Here is a 22,209-nt window from a genome sequence, read left to right on the forward strand (position 1 = left end):
TATGGAGGGTAAACAACAGCTACTGCTCTTACTAAAAGGCAGATTGGCTGATATATTTGAACAAGACTAATACAGATGCTTACAGATTTACCAGTATTTGATTGATTATGATATATGTTGGTGCATCCCTGGTTTTCAGCACGACATCATATTAAAACTAATTATATACAGACTTCATCTCCTGTAGATATTCCATAGAATTCCACAAATTCTTTGGAAAAATCCCAAGATGATTATCTGTCAGTAGAGAGGTCTGAACGCCTGCCGAGAATAGATTTTACATTACTTACTCCCATTCAACACCAGCCAAAATTAATTCTACAGTTTTAATTATTAGTGTTTCTGTCCATTTCAAACACGAAATCCCAGATTACTACAGTTAAAGATTTATACCTGTATATATTTATTAGTGTCTCTATATAAATTTTAGCCTTCCCATTTAAATGATACAAAAAATACAATCTGAATCCAAATAAATGCAAATTATAGCAGAAACATATATGAGGGTATAAGGCAAGAGTCATCTCAGATACTGAAAGTGCCCTTTATTATTACCAGCAGAGGCTGAAGCAGCTGATTGCCACAAAAACATAGATATATATATATAAAAAATGTAAATACTCAGACAGCTGTGACTTGGGAACCAAACAAAAGTGTTTGGATTCAGGTTAAAAAGAAACACATACAAGGAAAAAAAAAAAATCTCCCAAAGATAAATCAACGAGACACATGTCAGCGAGGCAAACACTCTGAGATGAAGAGTAAACCCTGAAGCACATCCCAGCAGGTGTCTTAGTGACGTGTTACAGTATACTCTCCCTCAGGTTCCCACTGCTGGACGTGTTTGCCTGCTGACTCTCTGTTTGGGTTCGATTCCACGTGTGAAAGTCCAAAAGAGCCTGGTTGAGCTTCTCCATCCAGTCCAACCTCTCCTGCTTGGTGTCTGCCGAAAACCAACACCTGAAACAGGAAAGGCCTTCGTCAGTTTGTGTGCAGCTATTAGTGTCCAGCCTCCACCCAGTGAGTGGTGTCACCGAAAGGTGTTTCCCATCAGCTGTCAAAAACACAACACCCACTGTGACATCACTAGCTGGGTGCAGCCAGAAGAGCAACGTCATGCGTCATGCTCACTGTAAACAAATGTGGAATAGACTGGCTTAAATGTGTAAACCAGTCAAACAAAATTGATCAGTGAGAAAAGTAGATGAGCTCAATTTTGTGAGCAAAGCCTTAATTCTCTTAATTTTTCCAACAAGCAAGCAAAACGAGCCATCATGCACAGAACAGAGGTCCTGACAGTTAAACCTGAGCTTTTCCTGCTGGATAAAAGTGAAAAAGTCCGTTTGCAGCTGTGATTCACACTGAAAGTAGGCTGACAACAACACATTAAACACTTCGCTCTAATGTTTCTGTCTGTTTGTGCAAGCAAAGACCTCATTTTCAGGGAGTCGGGGTCGTTAAATTCCTACTTACTTGGCTGCGGCATCCTGGCTGAGGTCTTGCTCCTGCTGCGATACGCTGCTTACCAGCTCAAAGGTGAAAGGTCGAGCACACAACTCCCTCTTGACAGGCCTGACGCACTGACTCTGTGAGCTGGAGAGAGAGATGCTGCCTTCTGCCTCCTTAGAAGTTGAACACAAAAGACCGATTTAAGGTCACTGATGGCAACAATTAAACTTGGCCAGTTACAGGGTATGCCCTTCAGAGTCGCCTTCTCATGAGTGCCTGTGCAGGTGGTCAACTACACTTTTACATTTAAGTTGCTTACCTTGCTAGTTAGAGCCACAAACAGCAGTCCCTAAAACTAATTATTCACGTTTTATTAATGTAACAGTTTCTTAGATTTAAAATGTCAGGGTGCTAACCACTGCTGATTGGAGCTAGAGCTGAAAACAGAAAAGTCCGTTTAAAAGTTTTGACACTGCAGCAAGCAGGCATCGCAGTAGCACAGTCATAAACTTCCACTGCGAAACCTAAAAATAGCATCCACCCCCAGAAGCTACTCAGACATGCACAAGAAGATGACACTGAAGAGATGGCAAAATTTAAATCAGATATGCTTTTTGATTTTTATGGGCTGGAACTTCCATATTTCACATCTATGTAATAAACCTGCTCGTTCATACCTTTGTTTCTCTGTCATTTGGATAGTTCCAGTAGTACAGGTTGCATTCCTCCAGGACAAAAAAGCAGCGATGCCAGACCCCATACCCACTGATCAACTCGAACATCGTCTGGGAACACAAACACAGCAACAATGCAGTGAAAACAGGCGTTTAAATTTAGAGGAAAATGATTTGATGTGTGTAAAATTTAGCTGAGGCAGGATCTGCACTCCCTGCAATGTGACTTTAAGAAACTGAGACATGACTTCAATTTCAAAATTTTTCCCCTTTGATATCTGGAACATTAATGTGTGCCTGGCACTTTGTCTTTGATTTGACTCACTGGTCCAAATTATCTGATGCTCACGCAACGAAGGCTTCAAGCTTCCAGATCACACTCGTGATTCATCTGCGTGGCTGGCTTAGAAACTAGTTGTTAAATGGCATGAGAGAATTTTTTCATTTTCAGACAAAGCGCTTAAGCACAGTTTCAGGAAGTCTCCACCTATGCTAACATGAATCATAGCTGCCAGCTGGAAACAGGAGTTTTTGTTCTGGTCTGCAGCCTCTGTGAGCTCAGCATCGTGACACTGAACCAGCTGCATCTGCTACAGAGCGGCAGACGGAGTGTGAGTGAGAATGGAAGAATAAAGTAAAACACCCAAGAAAATATCCTGCTAAGATAAATCTCTCTGTGACATACTCAGGTTTTTCTTTAATATAAAAATATATAAAATTCCTGACCAGGAAGCCTTGGTGCTGGACGTCAGAGTGGCTCTTGCTCTCCAGCTGCAGGTAGATGTTGCCCTCTAGAGGGGAAAGAAAGGGCACCTAAAACCAGAAAAGGACAGGGAGGGGCACACAGTGTCAGACTGGCAGGATTTTAAATGGTGGTAACAGAAAACAGCATTTCAAATACATCCCAACATGCTTTTCTACACATAATCTAACAGATGACCGGCAGTGGTCACTTCGACAGCGAATGCTGCCGTTTTCCACGGAGTAAAGATAATTTCAATCTGCAGGAATCAAGAATATAGGAGAGAAATGTAAGAACATGTACACTGACTACACATGCAGTAATATGTATCAGCGAGTTGAGATCACTTTATGTCCTTAAGAACAAGTTTCACATTCAAAATGGCAACATAATGGATAGCCTTTAATTTCTGAGATTCGTTCAAGTTCTTTCTTATCTAAAGTGACAGCAAAGTTATTTACAAATAACCCTCGAAGGTTTTTATGAATTATGAAATAGGTGAGTTTTCAGAGAGGTGGAGGGGTGACAGAATTGTGAAAAAGTGAAACCTTTTCCTGAAATTCATCTCCCAGCAGCCTCCTGACTTTGCCATCCAGTTTCATCTGAGTGAAAGAAGCAAGAAAAGAGGGGGAGGGACACAGACACGTTACATCACCAGTGGGCCCGTGCATGTGTGGAGTAATAACAAATCAAAAGGGGGAAAGCATGCGGGGTGGTGTTTGCAGCACTGTGCTTCTTCCTCTCAGGCAGCGGCAAATCCCAAAGACAGTGCTTTTATTCAGCTGCATCACTCAATCAGCAAATTCACATTTACACAACTACACAGACAAAAGAAGCTTCCATTTGTATTCATCTTATTTTTTACTTCTCAAACTTTCAAAGACAAGTTTCCATCGCCAAGTCCTATTTCTCTTTACCAAAACTCACATTTCCACTAGGTTCCAGAGTTGCTGAATAATAAAATATTTGTAAAAATGTTGAACAGGCTTTCACCAACAGTCCTCCTCAGTGTTCACCCCAGCAACAGACACAATCTTACCTTATCCAGGGGGAATTTGCTGTGTCCCAGTGAGGCCAACGTGATCTTATGAGAGCCGACCAGACAAAAGTTACTGGAGCGACGGGTGATGAGAGGAGGAGCAGCAGCTGAAGGAGCAAAAGCAAAAACATGACTAATGTGCAACACTTAGAGCTGGAAGTATATCACCAACCACCATTATAACCATCTTTGTGCCAGTTTGTTCAAAGAGTGAAACAGGACGAACTGAAGCCTCATCGGGGTGTTTATGCTTCAAGTCAAGTTTATTGATATTGCGCCAAATCACAACAAAACATAAGGCACTTTATATTGTAAGATAAAGACCCTACAATAACATAGATAATAATACACCCCAATAAGCATGCACTTACAGCTAAAAATCAAGTTCAGTCTAAGATTTAACAGTGAACTTCATGAAAATAAAATTTAGGATCCAGCTAAAGAAATACTAAAGAAAATGGAAACTATACTCCAACTGAAGCCAATATAAAACATTTTAAGGCCTTTGGTTATAAATATGCATTTAAGACATTTGAAGACCTGTAACCATGCTGCTCTTTATGCACTGACAAAATAAAATAAATTAGTGACCAAAATAAAACAACTTACATGTTGAACTGACGCTGGATCTCTGCTGGAAAATAAGACAAATGAATAAATAAGAGTAAAACTCAAAGTATAACCACGATTTGATGAAAAATAAAACTGAAACCTCACCGTGAGAGTGTTCAGAAGCTTTCTTGGAGTGACCTGCACATGAGAAGGCAACATTAATGAATTTAAACATTGTATATATAAACATGCAGTGAGCTCAGAAATGACCAGCTTACCCGTGGCTTGGTGGAGGCCCGCTCCATGGTGCAGTTACTGGCTGAGGTTTGGGACTAGATGGCAGAAAAACAACATAATAAAAATATAAAGTAATTTCAGTTTTAGACAACAACACTCCACATTTAAAATCAACACAAACACAAAAATAATAATAATACATATTTTACACATTTGGTATATTGAGCAGTAAGAAGGTCATTAAAAAACAAATCACTAGGCCTAATGCAGCACACCTTAAACTGCCTTTAAAACCAGCACACACCCAAGCAAAGGGCAGCCTAACCAGAGCCTTATACAATCCTGCTGCTAATGCTGAACGACCACAGCTGTTCAACTACACTCCGATTACTGATAGGCATTAGTTAGTCTCCCCTGGCTTCAGAACTTATAACTGAAGTAAATCTCATGAGCTGTCACATAAAGAAAAAACAGTGGCTTCTGTATTTAGGTGGGAGGACTCCAGGACGGCCCCTCTCCCTACAGGATCGCCAACTAACAGCACGCCAGCTTACAACAGCCTTCCATCAGATACCACAGAGACATGCCTGCAATGCTGCAGCAAACAATCCAACCAAGTCTCTTCAGCTAATCCATTAGATACACTACAGATGTGTGTATTACATTAGCACATCTGGCTGCAACATCACCAGTTCACAGTTAACGCACATGAAAGGTTTATAATGATTTAAAACGTGTATAATGTAAATAGTCATAGAAAATGAAGCTCTATAGATTGTGACTGACCAGGCTGTAGACTTCCACATCAATTTCAAAGGATGAGCGAATATCCTTCCTGAAACATTAAGACGAAGCAATGCAATGCATTAGGATACTTTGCATATCAATTACCAGAGTCACAAAATGAGAAATCAAAATGCTGTTTCAGAGCCGCAACATGAAACGTCACATAAGGTCAAAGGCCACAAACATTTGTTCCAGTTTAAGAGTAGTTGATGAAATGCAGCTTACATAGTGACAGATGTGGGGAAGGAGATGGTGTCTCCGTTCTGAGCATCTGCAGCTGTGGCCAGAGGGGTGGCGACGATGTTGCAGGGTCCGTAGCGGATAAGAACAAAAAAGTAGTGACTTGGTCGACCTAAATGACAAACAAAAACAACATCGTGAATGTTAAGAGTGAAGCCATTAAAAACCAAACAAAGGCAGAAATCTTCTCAGCTGCGGTACCTGCACGGTTGTGTGAGGAGCAGACATATTCCACCTTGAGCGGCAGCTGGATGTTTGTGATGCTGACAGTGCCTCTGCAGGGCTGCTGGGAAATAGATTCACTGTCCTCCACTGCTGCCTCTCCAGATTCTGAGCTCCTCTCCTCCTTCAGTCTGGCCACCTCAGCCAGCAGGGCAGAGCGCTTCTCACCTGAAACAGAAAATATATCATAAATGCAAGGAAGACAAAATAGATAAATATTATAACATATCAGCAAAGAATTGACAGTTATGGATATCACACTGTCAGTTTTGACTGGTTCCTAATCTTAAAGACCAATGAATGACCAATAACGGCTGCAGAGAAGAAGCTTAGATGACAGGAATGAAAGTGGCTTATGTGAAGAAGCATTCCTGACTCTATGCTGAACAAAGATGCGGTGGTTTAAAATCTTGCAGTCTACATACACGAGACCAGCAGCAGTTTCTCGGCTTCGGCCTCCTCCAGTGAGCCTCGCCCGTGCTCCTCATCCGTACAGCAGTTCAGGGCCTGCAGCGTCTGGTTAATCACAGTCTGCAGTTTCCCAGCTTCTTCATTAAGAGCCTGGACACAATCGACCAAACCCAGAGCATCACTGATACATGTAATATATTCAAAAGGTTCCACAGTTTTTGGGGTTCTCACTCTTTAAGAAACATTTTGTTGCACTACAGTTCCAGATACAAATAACATAAGAGTGTTATGAGGGGCGATCACGTTCGAAAGTATTAAGTTCCTCTGCATAAAAGTCTCCATTAAAACATTCCACATGCTTGAAATTTAGACCAGATGAATGTCGAGTTTCCATAATTAAACATAATTTCAGCTTTTTAAATTCATTGCTCTACTGATTTAGTCCTGCTCCATTTGTTGAAATGGAGAAAGACTTCAAATTTCTGTTACTCCCTGTGTAAACTTCAGGACAGGTAAGTTGTTGGACAATATTGAGCTTAGCCTTCCGTAATATCAGTGTTTTTCTAAACTAGTCAAAGCAAACTACACACCGTTATTTTCTCCTTGATGTTGACAGGCGGTTGAGGCTTGGGCGTCTCTTCAGCCCGTCTCTGAACCCCCGGAGTGACGCTCTGAACGATGGGAAGCTTACTCTGCCTTTGTGTGCGGTAGGCATCGATGCTGACAACCAGAGAACAAACAAACATTAACATAAGGATAACAATGTTTGAGAAACAATGTGTGAGTGCTGGCACAGTTCAAGAGTTCACAGAACAGTGTGGGTAAAGCATCATGGAGCTTTCTGAACATGCACAACATGTAGATTTGATTCGTTACACATTAGGCACCAACAACCCCACCAGACTGCTGAAGAGCACAATCTCATGTGTTGGTGCAGACTGACTCAGTCGTTTTTATTGACAGACCTCAGACTGTGCAAATGAGCCCACTGTGAGATCTGATAATGACATTATTGCAGTGTAACTGCTGTAAACTGATAAAATGTTCATGATCCTGAATTTGGATCAGATAGTTTTTTTCTGTTTTAATAACTTGGAGGAATTATCCCATTTTATGAGGAACTAGAGAGTGGTGTAAATGTATGGAGATTAGTGACTACTGCCAAGGCTGTACCAAAAAAACAAACAAACAAAAACTTCTATCCTTTACAGCACAGGGGTCCGTTCTTCGTACCTCGCTTACTACATCCAAGATCAAATCATCGCGCTAACTTTGAACTCGCTATTCCGGTTCTCCGAACACACCTGTTGTTGACGATTAGTATAGCTGGATGAAGTAATGTGAGATCACTGGGTGGCTTAACAGGGGCTACGCATCGATAGTAGAAACATTGATCGGCAACCCTTTGATTGGTCGGCGAAAATGTCGAAGGAGCGCGCTCAGTATTTTTCGGCAGCAGAGCAAGAACTCTTGATTGAGGGATTTCAGGAGTTTCAGAGTTTAATTAAAACGCAAGGGAACACTGCAAAGGCTGGAAAAGCAAGGAGAGAGGGCTGGCAGAAAGTTGCTGACAAATTAAACTTGTAAGTAATTTAATAATAATAATAATGGATTGGATTTATATAGCGCTTTTCAAGGCACCCAAAGCGCTTTACAATGCCACTATTCATTCACTCTCACATTCACACACTGGTGGAGGCAGCTACGGTTGTAGCCACAGCTGCCCTGGGGCAGACTGACAGAAGCCAGGCTGCCATATCGCGCCATCGGCCCCTCTGGCCAACACCAGTAGGCGGTAGGGTAGATTTATTATATTATATTACATTATATCCTCTTTCACATTAGAGCCACAACAGGACCCACTAGAACATGGGAACAAGTAAAAGTGAAATATAAGAAAATTCTACAGAATGGTAATATTTATCACTTATATTGCTTGTCGTCTCTTGAAAAGAGACCCTGAAATAATCTGTTTGTTTATAACAGCAACCAAGAAAAGGGCAGAGCAAAAAAAGACAGGTGGTGGTCCTGCACCCCCTCGTCAACAAGTTGGTTAAGTAAATAATACCCTCACGGGAAAATCGATATCTCTCAATGAGCACACTGTCGCGCTGAGCTAAAGGATCCTGTCTGTCCCGCAATATACGCTGAATTCTGAAAACTCTCCTTATCAATCTTGCACCTTCCGCAATGGGCTGCTCGCGTATACGGACAGGACATGGCTGCAACAGGCTTCCCAAATCCACCTTCGCTTTTATAGCCGTGGTCATCTTGCTTACATGAAGTAATTTACTATTACTACTCTGAACTGTGAATTACATCTGAAATAATCAAATACATGAAATAGAATGATTAATAGTATATTTCCCTTTTTTTTAGGAAATGACCTGCATGTATCTGTATGAAATCAATAAAAGGATCAAGTGCTGCATTAACTTTAGTTACATTGATGTTATTTATTTATGGTAAAACAGTGGTAAAATATCGCTGTTGCTTTCGTATAAATGAAGCGGACATACCTGAGTGGCCGCGATCTAATCTTGTTTACATAAAGTAAACCTGCTCCCGAGCAGGTTTACGCTTTGTTGCTATGACAGCAAGTCCCGGATGAGCTTCGGGGAACCGAACGATCCAAGATCACACGAAATCGTCAACAATCTAATCCAGCTAACTTACTTAGCCAGGTACGAAGAACGGACCCCAGGTGTCAAACTCCAGGCCTCGGGGGCGGTGTCCTGCAGGTTTTAGATGTGTCCTTGATCCAACACAGCTGATTTAAATGGCTAAATTACTTCCTTAATCATGTGATTCAGGTGTGTTGACCCAGGGTGATATCTAAAACCTGCAGGACACCGGCCCTCGAGGCCTGGAGTTAGACACCCCTGCTTTACAGCTTCAGAGCTCACTTTATATTTTATGAGCCAACTCTGTAAGCATCTTTTGGAGTATCTCAAAGCTCTGAACATTTGGGTTTTTAAACAATTTGAACACAAATGTATTACTATTACATTTGTGCAGCACGGTGGCACGGTGGTTAGCACTGTTGCCGCACAGCAAGAAGGTCCTGAGTTCAATTCCAACATCAGGCCGGGGTCTTTCTGTGTGGAGTTTGCATGTTCTCCCCGTGTTTGCGTGGGTTCTCTCCGGGTACTCCGGCTTCCTCCCACCGTCCAAAGACATGCAGCTTGTGGGGATAGGTTAATTGGATAATACAAATTGTCACTAGGTGTGAATGTGAGTGTGAATGGTTGTCTGTCCCTGTGTGTTGGCCCTGCGACAGACTGGCGACCTGTCCAGGGTGTACCCCGCCTTTCGCCCTATGACAGCTGGGATAGGCTCCAGCGCCCCCCGCGACCCTGAAAAGGATAAGCGGAAGCGAATGGATGGATGGATGGATGTATTACTATTACTCTTTACGTTTGGCAACAGTTTGACTGTGAAAAGATAACAGCTGGGATTTATTATAACCTGTATTTGTGTATGACCATGTAACTGCTGTGATTACCTGTACAGGGGAGCAGATTCAGCAGGATGGGCGCTAGTTTCCTCTGGTGTCAGGAGCAAAGGAGGGATGGGCTCCTGGCTTGCGGCCAGTCGCTGTTGTAGGAACATTAGCACACATGTCATAAGTTGTGTTGTTTACAGGGCACTCGTTAATGCTGTCTGCTAGTGGAGGACACCAACTCTTTCAGCTTCTGAGTGTAGCTTCTATAGACTGGAATAAATCTTACCAGTGGGGTGACCACAGCCTCTACAGACTTGCTGAGAGGAGAGAGGATGCCAGTGGGAGGAAAGTTGAGCAGCTCATCCCTGATGCCATCAACCTTATCACTCTCATCACTCTTCTCCTCTTTGGCCTCTCCCTCTTCTTCACTTTTTTCCTTCTCCGTCTCCATCTTATCGTTTTCGACGGAGCAAGCCCCAATACCACTGTCGTGATCCTCAGGGCCTTCCATCCTTTCAGCATATTCGAGCACCTCCTCGAACATCTGATCGATAATTTCACCAGTGTTGGTCTCCTCACGAAAGCTCACTTCAGTATCTGAAAAATATCACAAATGTATGAAATCACTTTGAATCATTTTCTGACACTTCAAATGCTTCTGTGCAAATAGCAAATCTGTGTTTTAGACATCAAACAAATCATTTCGTACGTTCTTCTCAGCACAGCTCTGATGAAATAATTGTAATTGTTCAATCTAGACAAAAACCACCCGTGTATTTGTGCACCATGGACCAATACCATAATCTTTCAAAACATGCACCTCATGTCCAACAGACTCTTTCACCCGTGAGTTTCCACCTCTCCTAAAGTGTCCTCAGGTGCTCACACTGCCCTCACCTGACAGGGCGGTTTCTGTAGAGGTATTGTTGTCAGACACCCCTGAGCTGTTGATGAACTCGGGCTCCAGAATAAAGGAAACCTTCTTTGAGCTCTCTCCTCGCTTGTGAGTGTCTTCTGTCAGACTAACGTCAAGATTCACCCTTTCATCAACAGATTCCTGCCCCACCTCCAGGTGATCAGATGGCTGGATCTCTGCTGAGGTCTGAGCTCCATCAGCCTCTGTTAATGCGCCCTTGGGCTTTACTACAGGTTGTGCCTCATCTTCTAGATTTCCCTCTAGTCCCGCATGCTCATTTTGTTCATTTTCAAAAGAAGTAGGCAATGCTCGTTTGCCTCCATCTGAGCATGTGCTGTCTGACTCTTCTTTTATACAGACTGTCTGGGTTTCCTTTGACTGTTCAGCTGCATCATCATCGTGACTGCATAGTTCCATTTCTTTCTGCTCTTGTTTTATTGTAAGAACATCACTATCTGCTGTAAGTAGACCCTGACTACCTTCTTTACATGACTCCATGCTCTCTTTGTCTCGGTCTAAAGTACACTTCCCTCTCATTGAGTTTTCTAAACAGCTTTCTGGTTTGGATTTGTCATCTTTTTGTATTTCAGAACAGCCAGCGGTCTTAGTAGAGACATCAGAACGTGGACCATCATCCTGGATGTCAGTGGGTTCATTTTCATCTGTTTTCTCTTTGTTCATTTGGGATGATTCCCCTTGCACGTCCTTCACACATGCTTCGTGTACTTCATCTATGGCGGATTCTTCCTCCATACACACTGTGCTTTGAGGATATCGCCACATCCTTAACTCCTCATCTGTCGATGGTTCAATCTCCCCATCACTACAGCACGAACTATCCATCTTTTCATCGTCTTCAAAGGCCAGCATGTCAGAGCTACCCTGTTCACTTACTGTGGACTCCTGTGATGTTTCCTTAACGTTTGACTCATGTGGAAGAGTTAATTCTGAGAAACTTTGCTCATTAGATGCAGTTAAGTCAGACATGTTCTGATCCTCACCAGAGGGGGCTTTGAAGAAACTGTGATCCTCGCTAAAAGAAAGCTTTAACACAGTTTGGCCCTCTGGTTGTTGGGGACCTGGCTGCTCTTCTTCATTAGCAGACAGAGCCTCTTGCGTCTGTCTGGGTTCTTCACTGAGAACACACCGTTTCTGCATTCCAGTCTCTGAATAAGCTGCAGGAGCTTCAGAGTGACCGGATGTCATCTCACCTGTTGAGAAACAGGAGTCTCGCATCTCATCACTACACACCTTTTATAGCTTTATACTTGTTAAACCTTCAGAGCAGTTACTGAACATACTGAGTCATTTATATAAAGAGCACAAAATCTGTACTGATACTGAAAAGAAATACCATTTTAGATGCGAAATGAACTTGCAATTAAATTTTTTTATTAATTAAATTTGCAAGATGTAATCAAACGTGCTCTATTAGTCGCATTATTCCTAATTATTGGTTACATAACAGACACAAGAGTTTACAAAATATTCTGAAATGTAAAACTTTTCTCCTTAAAAATGAGGTCAGACGAAAACAAATTGAACAAATGGCAAGTGGCCTGAGATTACATCCCTGGTACATAAGTGCTGTTCAAATGCGTTTGCCCCAATACAGATGTTGCATATGAAGTCCAATACTAATTAGAATTGTTTTTGTTTCACATTATAGAAAAATATATGCTTCAATTTTAAATCTAAATGACACCCAAAGCCTTACCTGTCATATTAAGAGATGCGCTGTCTGCATTTGTCGTCGGAGGTTCAGTGAAACTACCGTCTTTCACATCAGCGACACCTTGATCCTGCCAGAAGATCAAGAACAACAGGATTAAAGAATAAGAAGGAGTTTTATTGACTATAATGATACTATGTTGATGACTACATACAAAAGGAAATAAAAGTTCAGATAAAAACAAATTAATTTAATTAAGGGACAGTAAAATTGTAAAAGAATTCTAAAAATTAAAAATCATGAAATATAAAATTCACAGGAAGAAAAAACAGCCCCTAAACAAAGTGAACCAAGAAAATATTGACAGGGTGCAATAATGCTGAACAGTGCAAGTCTGTACAATCTTCAAATGTACAAGAAGTGCATGAATCCACCACTGCACACCAAACATGACCTTTGTTACCGCAGTGACAAGCCAACATCCCCAAAACCATAGAAGAGAAAAGAAGGTGCAGAGTAAGGAATGAAATTCTGTCTCCAGCAGTGCTTCAAGACATATTTAATCAACTGATCTCTGCCCAAGTCTATGTGGCCCATAATACCAGGTGACTAGACAACGCAGGGTTTTACACTACTGACTCACATCCCAGAGGCATGTGGGAGGCCACTGCACTCTCCTTTTTGATCTAGGAACACTGGAGGAGGGACCTGAAGGGCCACAAGGAGTCCTCTCCTGTTTATATAAACTGTCATGTTAAAAAAATCTATGAAAACCAACAGTGAAAAATGAAAAGTACAGTTTACAAAAGCTATAATCCACAAAAACGAGTTAAAACCCGAACAAAGTTTTAGTCAAAGCAGGACGTGCCGAATTCTTGTTGACACTGACTGTGTGCATCAATTACTATTTACTGTTTCACAGCTGTGATACTAATCCACACTGCTATACTTGATGGCAATTCAAGCACGAAGCTTTAATTTACCCATCGATTTTAAAATAACAGATAATAAACTATGACAGTTTATTATCGGAGCTCTGTAGGTGGAACGTCAGGGTCTGAAAACTCACCTCTGCTAAAGCGGAATCTGAGCTGCTCCGTTTCAGCCAGGCGTTCTCAGCGATGGGCTGAAACGGCACCTGACTCAGTTCATGCTCCCGCTCCTGACCAGTGAAAATATATCAGATTTTAGACATTTATCACAAGCATAATCAATTATCCAGTATTTCAATATTACAAAAAAATTATTTCTTTCTATGTTTTTTTTAGTATTAGATTTAAATAATAAATAAACAAACAGAAATAACAAATTTCCCCCCTTAAGAACCAGCACATGGGAGTGTTGAATGTGCATTTCAGTGATTAAAGCTGTTAAACCAACCTGGCGGATGCGAGAAACCTGCTTTGAGCTGGGTGTAGTTGAGCCCTGGAGTTTTTGTTGGATGACTGATACAAAGCTGGAGCGTGTCCGGGGGTATTGGTTGGCGGGGCTTGGGGTGTTGGTGGGGCTACTCTGGAAAGAGGCCATTTTGAATCGCTCCATCCGCTGATTGAACTCTGCCTCACCTGGAAAATATTTCAGACAGTGTTTAAGTCAAAGGTGGGGTACTAAAGACCAATTACCTTAAATAACTCTAACAAGGTGGAATGATGGCCTTAAGCTTTTGTTGGTTATCAAATTGAACCAATGAGCTAAATTAATAGAAATAGTGCATGAGAAATAGACGCTTGTCATGCACATCCTCCCATAACACTGCATAGATATAATGCAAATAACAGTAATGCTTTAAATATAAAGTAACAAAAGAACAAAAGAAAATATTTGTGAATGGAAATGACAGCAGATGATTGGAAATCAGCTACTGCTCAAAAACAAATTATTTAACTCTGAGTTAAATCATTCCATAACTCATGTTAGCCAGATGTATCATAAAAAGAAACACCTGTCATGTTCACTACTGACATACAGTCACTGCACATGTTGTGTTATTTTAGATTAGAACTTAGCAGCTGGGTGTTGCAAACTCAGGGACGGGCAGTAAGGCCAATGTCAGGACTGAACTTCAGTCTGTGTCCCTCTGTAATACACTCTAATTAATGGAGTCATTACAGTAAGCAATCTATTTAGGCTTCAGTCTTTAAGACTGAAATTGTTTGTAGTTAGTTAATAACAGGTGATGTTGATAGAGAGGTTTTTGAAGGTGTGCTCATATGTAATCTCACCAAGGAGTGGCTCTTTGTGGCCCTTGCTGTCCCCGCCTGGATCCGAGAGGCACCGCTGTGCAGGAGGAGCTCCTCCTAAAATACAACACACTTTGTTACAAACTACAGGAATGATCCAACTCCCACACAGTCACTCGGGCTCAACAGAAATTACTCAACATCTTGACAGCAGGTCTTATCTTGCTTGTAAATAATCTAGTTGACTTTTGATCTGCTATCTGAAGCATTACCTGAAATGCTGCCAAAAAACAGAGAAGTTTGTTAGCTACCCAAACAAAGCCAGTAGTGCAATAAATTCCACCTTTGTGAAGGTTTTGTCACAACTGTACTGTACAGATCAGTCAAGTATTTTGTCACATATTCAGCATGCATGAACTTGTATGCAGAAAACAGTCATTTACCATCTCTTCTCTGGGTGAGCTGTTGAACTCGTGACCGGACTGAGGGAACTATTGGTGTGTCGGGTTTGGTTTCAAGCTCTGCTCGGCGTCCAGAGGAAGATGCTTCAGGGCAGTGGTTCTCCTGACCGGCCGCTTCCAGACGGCGCCTCTTCTGACTGTCATTGGTCTCTGACACAGTAAGACATAGGCGACAGGCATAAGGGACTCCTTCTTGTAAATATATGTATATTTTGTAAATATAAAGAAGAAGGAACCTTGACATTGGTTTAAGCCACAAACAAACCTGGTGCTGAGCAGTTATTGTCCTCTGAATCCGACAGCGGTGCTCTCTGTCTCTTCAAGCCCATATTGTTGCCATTTTCCTCACCTGCTTCCATATCGAGCTTCAAAAACATTAAGCACTGAATAAGTATTTTTAAGAGGTCAGTTTCACTGATTTGAAGATAAAACTCGAAGACCATGAACAGATTTACTAAAGAGTAAAGCGGTATCAGCTAGCAATAGTTACTTTCTCAATAGAAACAAGCCACATCAGAAAAAAAAACTGATCAAAATCCAAAGAAATAACTGCATGCCAGATTGAATCTAGCTTTGTAATTTCAACAGTGACTAATGCCTTTACCGATTTTCCAAATAGCCGCCATATAACCAAGTTTTATCCTGTCTATGGCCATCAAGCTTCACTCCCGACCAGGCCTGCTTCGAAAATCAGGTCAGTAAACTCAGTGACATTTATCTGCCTACAACAAAGTTAAATAAATTTGCAAAATTAAAAATGTTCTATTATTAAATGACACAGATTACCGCAGCTAAAACTAAACGTGAAAACGCCCCGTTTCAGCTTGGCTCGTTTTTAAAAACAAAAACACTGCTGGCTGATTGGCATCGCTCTTCAGCGAAAACTGAAGCATTTACTTAACACAGCGACAACTTAGTTATCTACGCCAAGTTTTTCTTCTCGTCTCCGAACAACCTGTCACGCTAAAACATACTAGATTAGCACGCTGAACGCATCCACACCCTGGGTCAGCTTGGCTAGCTCTTTTCAAGCTAACCTATCTAAAGTTAATGCTAGTTTAGCTTCCAATTAGTTAACTTAATCAACAGAAACTTAGACCGGTAGCTCGAGTTTGTCTCTATATGTTTTGTTTCTAAATGGCTCCCCCCCCCCTTTTTTTTTTTTTTTTTTACCTGAGAAGATATCCGTAAGAAAGTACAGGTGTTACACGGGACAACCTTAACTAACAGAAACCACGAAACAGTCCTCTCGTTGTTTGCTCTCTTCTTCTAACTTTGAATTTCAGCGGGTCTTCTGACGTCAGAGGAACGAGCGATTGCAGTACCGTAAATATTCATAAAGAGCCCCGATCTGATCTTTGCCGTGCGGCTCCTGTGGGGCGTTAAAATCTGATACTGCGTCCATTCTCCAGAAATAGTAGATGAACTCTTTTAGTTAAATACCCACCGATGATTATCTACATATTTGTTTTCCTACTAGTTGATGTAAAAACGGCTTTTGTGGAAATTAGGTGTTTATATTACGGTAAAAACAGAGTAAACGCGCGGACGGTTGCTGACTTTGGTAAATAAGGTTGTAATAAGCTTTCCCTTCCTGGAAGTTATGAAGTGTACCACATCTTTGCTGTTACACAACTGTCGTATATATTTAGCTTAATATGATCTCAGAGCTCGTCTCTAGTATGTTGTCTGATTGATATTGTTGAGGTTCCATTTAAAATATCTAAGCTACACCTATATATATGAACAGCGTTTAATTATTATGTGATTTCTCTGTTTGATGTCCTGCAGACAGCCAACTCTGTTGTTAAATATTATAAAGCTCTATGACATACATGCAACGAGTAGTTACAAAAATGACCAGTAGGTGTCGCAGATTGCTTTCAAAGGTAAGGCTTGGCGAGCATCTTTGTAACTTTCAGAAAACTTCATACTAGACACAGTATAAAGCTGGTATGAAGGTGGAATGAATGGAATGAATCTCAGCATCATCAGCTAATGAATCTGTGCTACACTTGATGTAACCTGACCATGAGCATCACAGCTGCCGTGCACCAGTCACACAGTAGTGTAGTGTAGTGTAGTGTAAACCCATGACAGCACAGCAAACCAACCTGTTTATCCTGCACTAAAGTATATTTGTGCAACCTTTAAATAACACAAAGTTAGCATACCCCAGTTTTTTTTCAGCATGATTCACAACATACAAAAATGTCACATGTAAAGACCAAATAAAACATGAAAATATAAAAACATGAGGACATATATGTAAAATTTCAGTTGATCAGATACTACTGAGCAGTCCTTACCTTTAAGTGTAGCCTCTCCTCCTCCTTTCCTGTTCTGTCTTTCATATCTTTTTCCACCTCTGCGTAAAGTTAGTACCGCATCCGTCACTTATGGGCAACTGCACTGGTTCTGGTGATGCCAGAAATACGAAAAACACCAGTGCATGTTATCTCCTGACCATGGTGATTAATACAGGAACATGATTGCCTTTGACATGAAACTGTTTAGGCCCAAATCTTCTGATATTTGAAGGCCTGCAGCAACATGAAACAATAACTCCCCTTAAATGTGTTAAACCAAAAGCAAGAAGCCTGTTTTAAAAATGTAAGGAGGAGAAAGTCCAGATCTTTGTTTATATATGTAGGGAGAAGTTGCCAGAAAAATAAATGCTCTAGTAAAGTACTGATACCTGAAAATTGAACTCAAGCACAGTAACAGAGTATTTGTACTTTGTTACATCTCACCTCAGCACGACAGTAGTGAAATTTAAAATGGGCAGAGACAAAGAACTCTGAATTGAAACGATGGCAGTAAAAGTATAACTTGCAAAGGAGAAATCGTGTAGAATCATATTTGTGTGCAAAGTAAGCGAGCTTCAAAGTCAGATGCTGTTTGCTAAACTCCACCCTGATGGTTCAAATCCATAAAACGCAGCACCCCTCGGAGCAGCAGACCATAGAAATCATGGGACCTATTTCTAACGGAGCCTTAGGTCCACCCTGCCCTGCTACACCAGAACTTGGGATTTCTGCTACTCTAACTACCAAATTCCACTTTAACCCATATGTTGAATCAGCAAATGGTGAAGATGTAGCTTATAAAGTTGATAATAATGCAAATTAGTTGAAGTTTCTAAATTATTTCTCCTCAGCAGTTCAGTATGACTGGATTTAAAAGGGAATTGATGTACTTGGGTGAAGTTATTTTGGCGATAGTCAGTTCAAGCTTTTCTCTATAGTGAAAAGCTCTTTTTTTCCCTTGTAAAGTAACTTGCTCCAAGAGCCGACAGCAAACCAGTGACGTGTGAAATGATTCTGCTGACAATGCTTCAAATGTATGTTTTTCCACACTTACACTTTGTAGACAGTTCCTGTGCACTCACAGCGCACGTTTCCAACCGCAAACAGTGAGTTACATTCATTTCCTCCCACCTCGAAACTGATTGTGGAATGAAAAACCAAACCACAGACGGACAAATGTTGACCTTTCCATGTAGGTCCAGTCAGACCATCTCTTACACAGTGAGAAATATGCACGAGCATATTATAATGAAGGAATTAGATATTTGTTATTGTAAAAACTAATCTGATACAGTACGTGGTTATAAACAAATAACCCAGTAATTTATATGACTGTACACAGACTTTGTTTTAAAAAATAAATAACCCTTTTAAGCTACTTACATTTATTTAAATTGAATTTCTGTGTCTTTTCCTCCATGATGAATGCACTGCAGTGTTATAAATATCACTTCCTTGTCCCCGATGTCTGCAGCATAAACCCAGGGAACTGAATTTGAGTGTGAAGTCAGTGAGGTCAGGAGGAGCAGAAATGGGCTCAGAAGCAAAATATCATGAATTTGAAGCTCTACTGAGGTATTTTATTTTTCATTTTCATTCTATCAAAGGTTTTATTTTTCAATTTAAATCTTCTTTGTGATAGAAAGTCTAACAAGGACACCCAGGAGAGGTTAAGGTAGAAACTGGAGGTGGCTGCAGTAATGGCCTAGCTGAGCACCTGAACGGAGGAAACGCAGCATTTGTTGATGTGCATGGGTTCTAGAGTCCAGGTAGACATTTTCCTCAAAGGATTAAAGGGAAGCTTAATATTTACAGTTAGTTTGTCTAATTACTTCTGACCAGAAATATTCCTAAACAGTTAATTTTCAGGGCGGATGGAGAGTAAGGATGAGGATCCAAATGCAGGAAGCCAACTTTACCTGAAGGTGAGCCTTGAATATGACGATTAACAGGAAGACCAATATAACAGATTATAAAGTAAACAAACAAGTTGACCCTTCACTTAGAGTGAAACCTCAGCAGAACTTTGAACTCAAATACATTCACCAAGAATTAAAGACCCCAAACTATGAAAATGAAAAATTATTCAAGTTATGCAACACTCTCTAATCATGTACTAGAATCATGCACTACTTTAGCTCATTACCTGTAAAATGTAAAATGTCACTTGTTGAGCTTTTTGAAACGTTAAATATGAAATTACCTGCCACTTTTTGAAAACGTTTTTTTTTAACATAAAAAAGCACTACTCTTTTTTGTTGTTGCTCACTCCAGTTCTGTTCAGCTAGCAAGACTAAAGTACTGAAGAAGTCAAAGTCAGCTTTATTGTCAAAAACCACATGTACAGATCATACACAAGCCACGGCCCTCAGAGTTACACTAAAACAACAGGAAGATAAAAAGATCAATACAATCTTATATAAACAACAGTGTTCAACACAGTCCGGGTGTTTGTGGGTAAGAATTTGTGTGCAAGTGTGGTGAGGGAATCAGTGAAGGGCGATGGTGAAGGTTCAGAGTTTCTTATGTCTGGGGGGTTCAGGGGGAAGAGGTGAATGCAGGTCTGGAGTTCATGAGAGTTGAGAGGGACAGAGCAGGGAGAGAATTCAGCATCCTGACAGCCTGATGTATGAAGCTGTCTCTCAGTCTGCTGGTTCTAGCCCGGAGGCTCTTCAGTCTCCTTCCCGATGGCAGCAAACTGAAAAAGTTGTTGGACGTATGAGTGGAGTCACCTGTAATGCAGAGGGCTTTTTGGGTGAGGTGGGTGCAGTAGGCGTCCTGGAGGGAGGGAAAAGGAAATGTAGCTTTTTCTATCAGGACACAGTGCAGGAGCCATATCACACATTGGAATATGAATAACATACAGACACAGACAGTTGATTGTTTGGGCTTGTTCTATCAGATATCTTGAGACCGTGAAGTTCTGGTTTCAATATTTTTCAATTTTTATGCTTAAGGACAACAGATGGAAATTAGCCCTTGGCTATAATCTGGTATGTTTACATTCATGTAATTTTTTTTTACATTTATGTTCATTAACATGCACTGTCCTAAATAAATAAATAAATATGCAGATTGGAATGTGACTTTGTGGAATGTGTCAATTTAAAGTTACTTTGTAAACTGTTGCTGGAATTTTAACCCCTTTATTCTTTACCTGCTTAATTACAGCTGCAGAATATAGAGAACATTTATTTTATGCTGATTTCAATTTTTTTTTTTTACATTATCACAATATCAACTTCATAATTTGGGAATTATGTTAATCCAGTATGTAAAACTCAGTTGATAAAGTGTCTTCCCTCATTAATATCCCATAATCATCTGAAGGTGCTCTTACTGTAAGATAGGAGCATTGAAGAACCACATGAAGTGCCAGACGACATAAAGTTAGATGGCAGGGTTAATGAGTGCAAAGACAGAGTGCTGAAAAAGTCTCCAATGTTTTGGTGACTAAGAAACTCCAGAGTTCCTCTTCTGGAATTAAAATTGTGATGTGGGTTTTCATGGCCTGTAGGTGTAATGTGTAGGTGACCCCATACGTTTGGCCATATAGTATTCCACACCGCCTACCTCCCCTTAAGCCATGTTGACCCAGGTTGATGTGACTGTGTCTCAAAGAGCCTCATTTGATGAGCAAAGTTTATCTTAGTCAGCACTCTTAGGCTTTCTTTAAGCAGCTCTCCAAAGCTTTGAGGTGTGTTTGGCTTCAATATATCCAGGTTTATCAGTTACTTTCACTATGCCATTTATATAAGCATTTGTATCACCTTGTATTATTTTGCTTTATTCTTCATTAAAGTTTCATTTCACAAAGCTGAACGACTCCATCAGACAGTGAATGTAAAGGTGTTTTCATGCTGTGGCCTTTGTTTTGGAATTCATCAGTATGCTGGTTATGAAAATGTGTCAATAAAAGCAGTTGAAGGTGAATGTGCACAATGTGACATATTAGGACGTTTACAAAGGCATTATCTGAATGCGGGAAACTTCTCTGATCTGCACAAAAGGTTGCATGAATGTAATGTGGTTCATATGCTGCTAAGAGATGGTAGTGACTATCAAAGCGGAGCCAATGAGATTTGATAAGGGAATCAGAGGAGTCATTGTCATTCAAAGGAATAATACATACATACAAAAAAACACCTTTCATAACAGGGAACACCCTCAGGTGCATTTTTGTAAGTCTCTTCTGTCACTGCACTGGATGAATTTTACTCATCCATCCTCAGCTTTTCTGTTGTGGGGTTCCCTCTAAGAATCCTTTGCCCTTTCTATAATAAGTACAAGTGATGCATCAGAAAGCAATGACATTTAAGTCACTCTTTTATCTTAAAAAACAAACAAAGTTCGTCAGCTAGCTGTATATCTGGACAAGAAAATAGAACACAGTGGTTTCAAACTGTTGATGCGTATGTATTTTGTCTACACGTCATTAAAACACTATACATTTTCTTTTTCACAGTACGTTTTTTGTGTCACATGCATGTGTTTAATGGCAACACGTGTTTCTTAAATTGAGGTTTGCAAACTGGCACGGTTGAAAGTAGGTGCATGAAATGCATCTAAATAGGTTACGGGTGCATCTGTAACCTGGGTTTTGTACACATCTAAAAGCAGCACTGATAAGATCTTGGGAACATCATGAAATCTCCATCACTTCAGTCTGCACCACGAAACATTTGCATAGAGAGGAGAACTGAGTCACGTTGTGCTTGTAACGTAGTTCACCCTGGAGGAGGCAGAAACTTTAGCTGCTATTCTTTGTTTGTAAGCGCTTGGATGAAATTTTTTAGCTAAGAAACCCTGAACTTTGACTTTTTACACAAGGAGATAGAATGGTTTGAGGGCTAGTTTACCCAACAGAAAAGAGG

General features: G+C 40.7%; 1 protein-coding gene across 5 annotated transcripts; it reads right to left on the reverse strand.

Annotated features, from left to right (window-relative positions):
* Window positions 1-530: 530 nt before the first annotated feature.
* On the reverse strand, window positions 531-16,323 carry anln2 (anillin, actin binding protein 2). Of its 5 annotated transcripts, none has more exons than XM_085280771.1 (25): window positions 16,200-16,323; window positions 15,292-15,391; window positions 15,009-15,176; window positions 14,608-14,682; window positions 13,766-13,950; window positions 13,455-13,547; window positions 13,029-13,118; window positions 12,431-12,515; window positions 10,695-11,924; window positions 10,084-10,394; window positions 9,858-9,949; window positions 6,943-7,072; window positions 6,367-6,502; window positions 5,921-6,109; window positions 5,705-5,831; window positions 5,480-5,528; window positions 4,735-4,788; window positions 4,622-4,654; window positions 4,514-4,535; window positions 3,905-4,011; window positions 3,414-3,467; window positions 2,850-2,936; window positions 2,127-2,234; window positions 1,474-1,622; window positions 531-960 (listed from the first exon to the last, which is right to left on the reverse strand). In XM_085280771.1, the coding sequence occupies exons 2-25, from the start codon at window positions 15,383-15,385 to the stop codon at window positions 804-806; spliced, it is 3,825 nt and encodes a 1,274-aa protein (XP_085136897.1). In that variant the 5' UTR covers window positions 15,386-15,391; window positions 16,200-16,323; the 3' UTR covers window positions 531-803. The 5 variants fall into 5 exon arrangements, with proteins under 5 accessions (XP_085136897.1, XP_085136896.1, XP_085136899.1 ...); XM_085280770.1 differs by having other exon boundaries at window positions 4,514-4,538; XM_085280773.1 differs by lacking the exon at window positions 13,029-13,118 and having other exon boundaries at window positions 4,514-4,538.
* Between the last annotated feature and the right edge of the window lie 5,886 nt (window positions 16,324-22,209).

The sequence above is a fragment of the Mchenga conophoros genome, linkage group LG7 (genome assembly GCF_057382185.1).
Source record: "Mchenga conophoros isolate Kocher_MC1m ecotype Shallow Benthic linkage group LG7, M_conophoros_male_GT1.1, whole genome shotgun sequence".
Lineage (NCBI taxonomy): Eukaryota > Metazoa > Chordata > Actinopteri > Cichliformes > Cichlidae > Mchenga > Mchenga conophoros.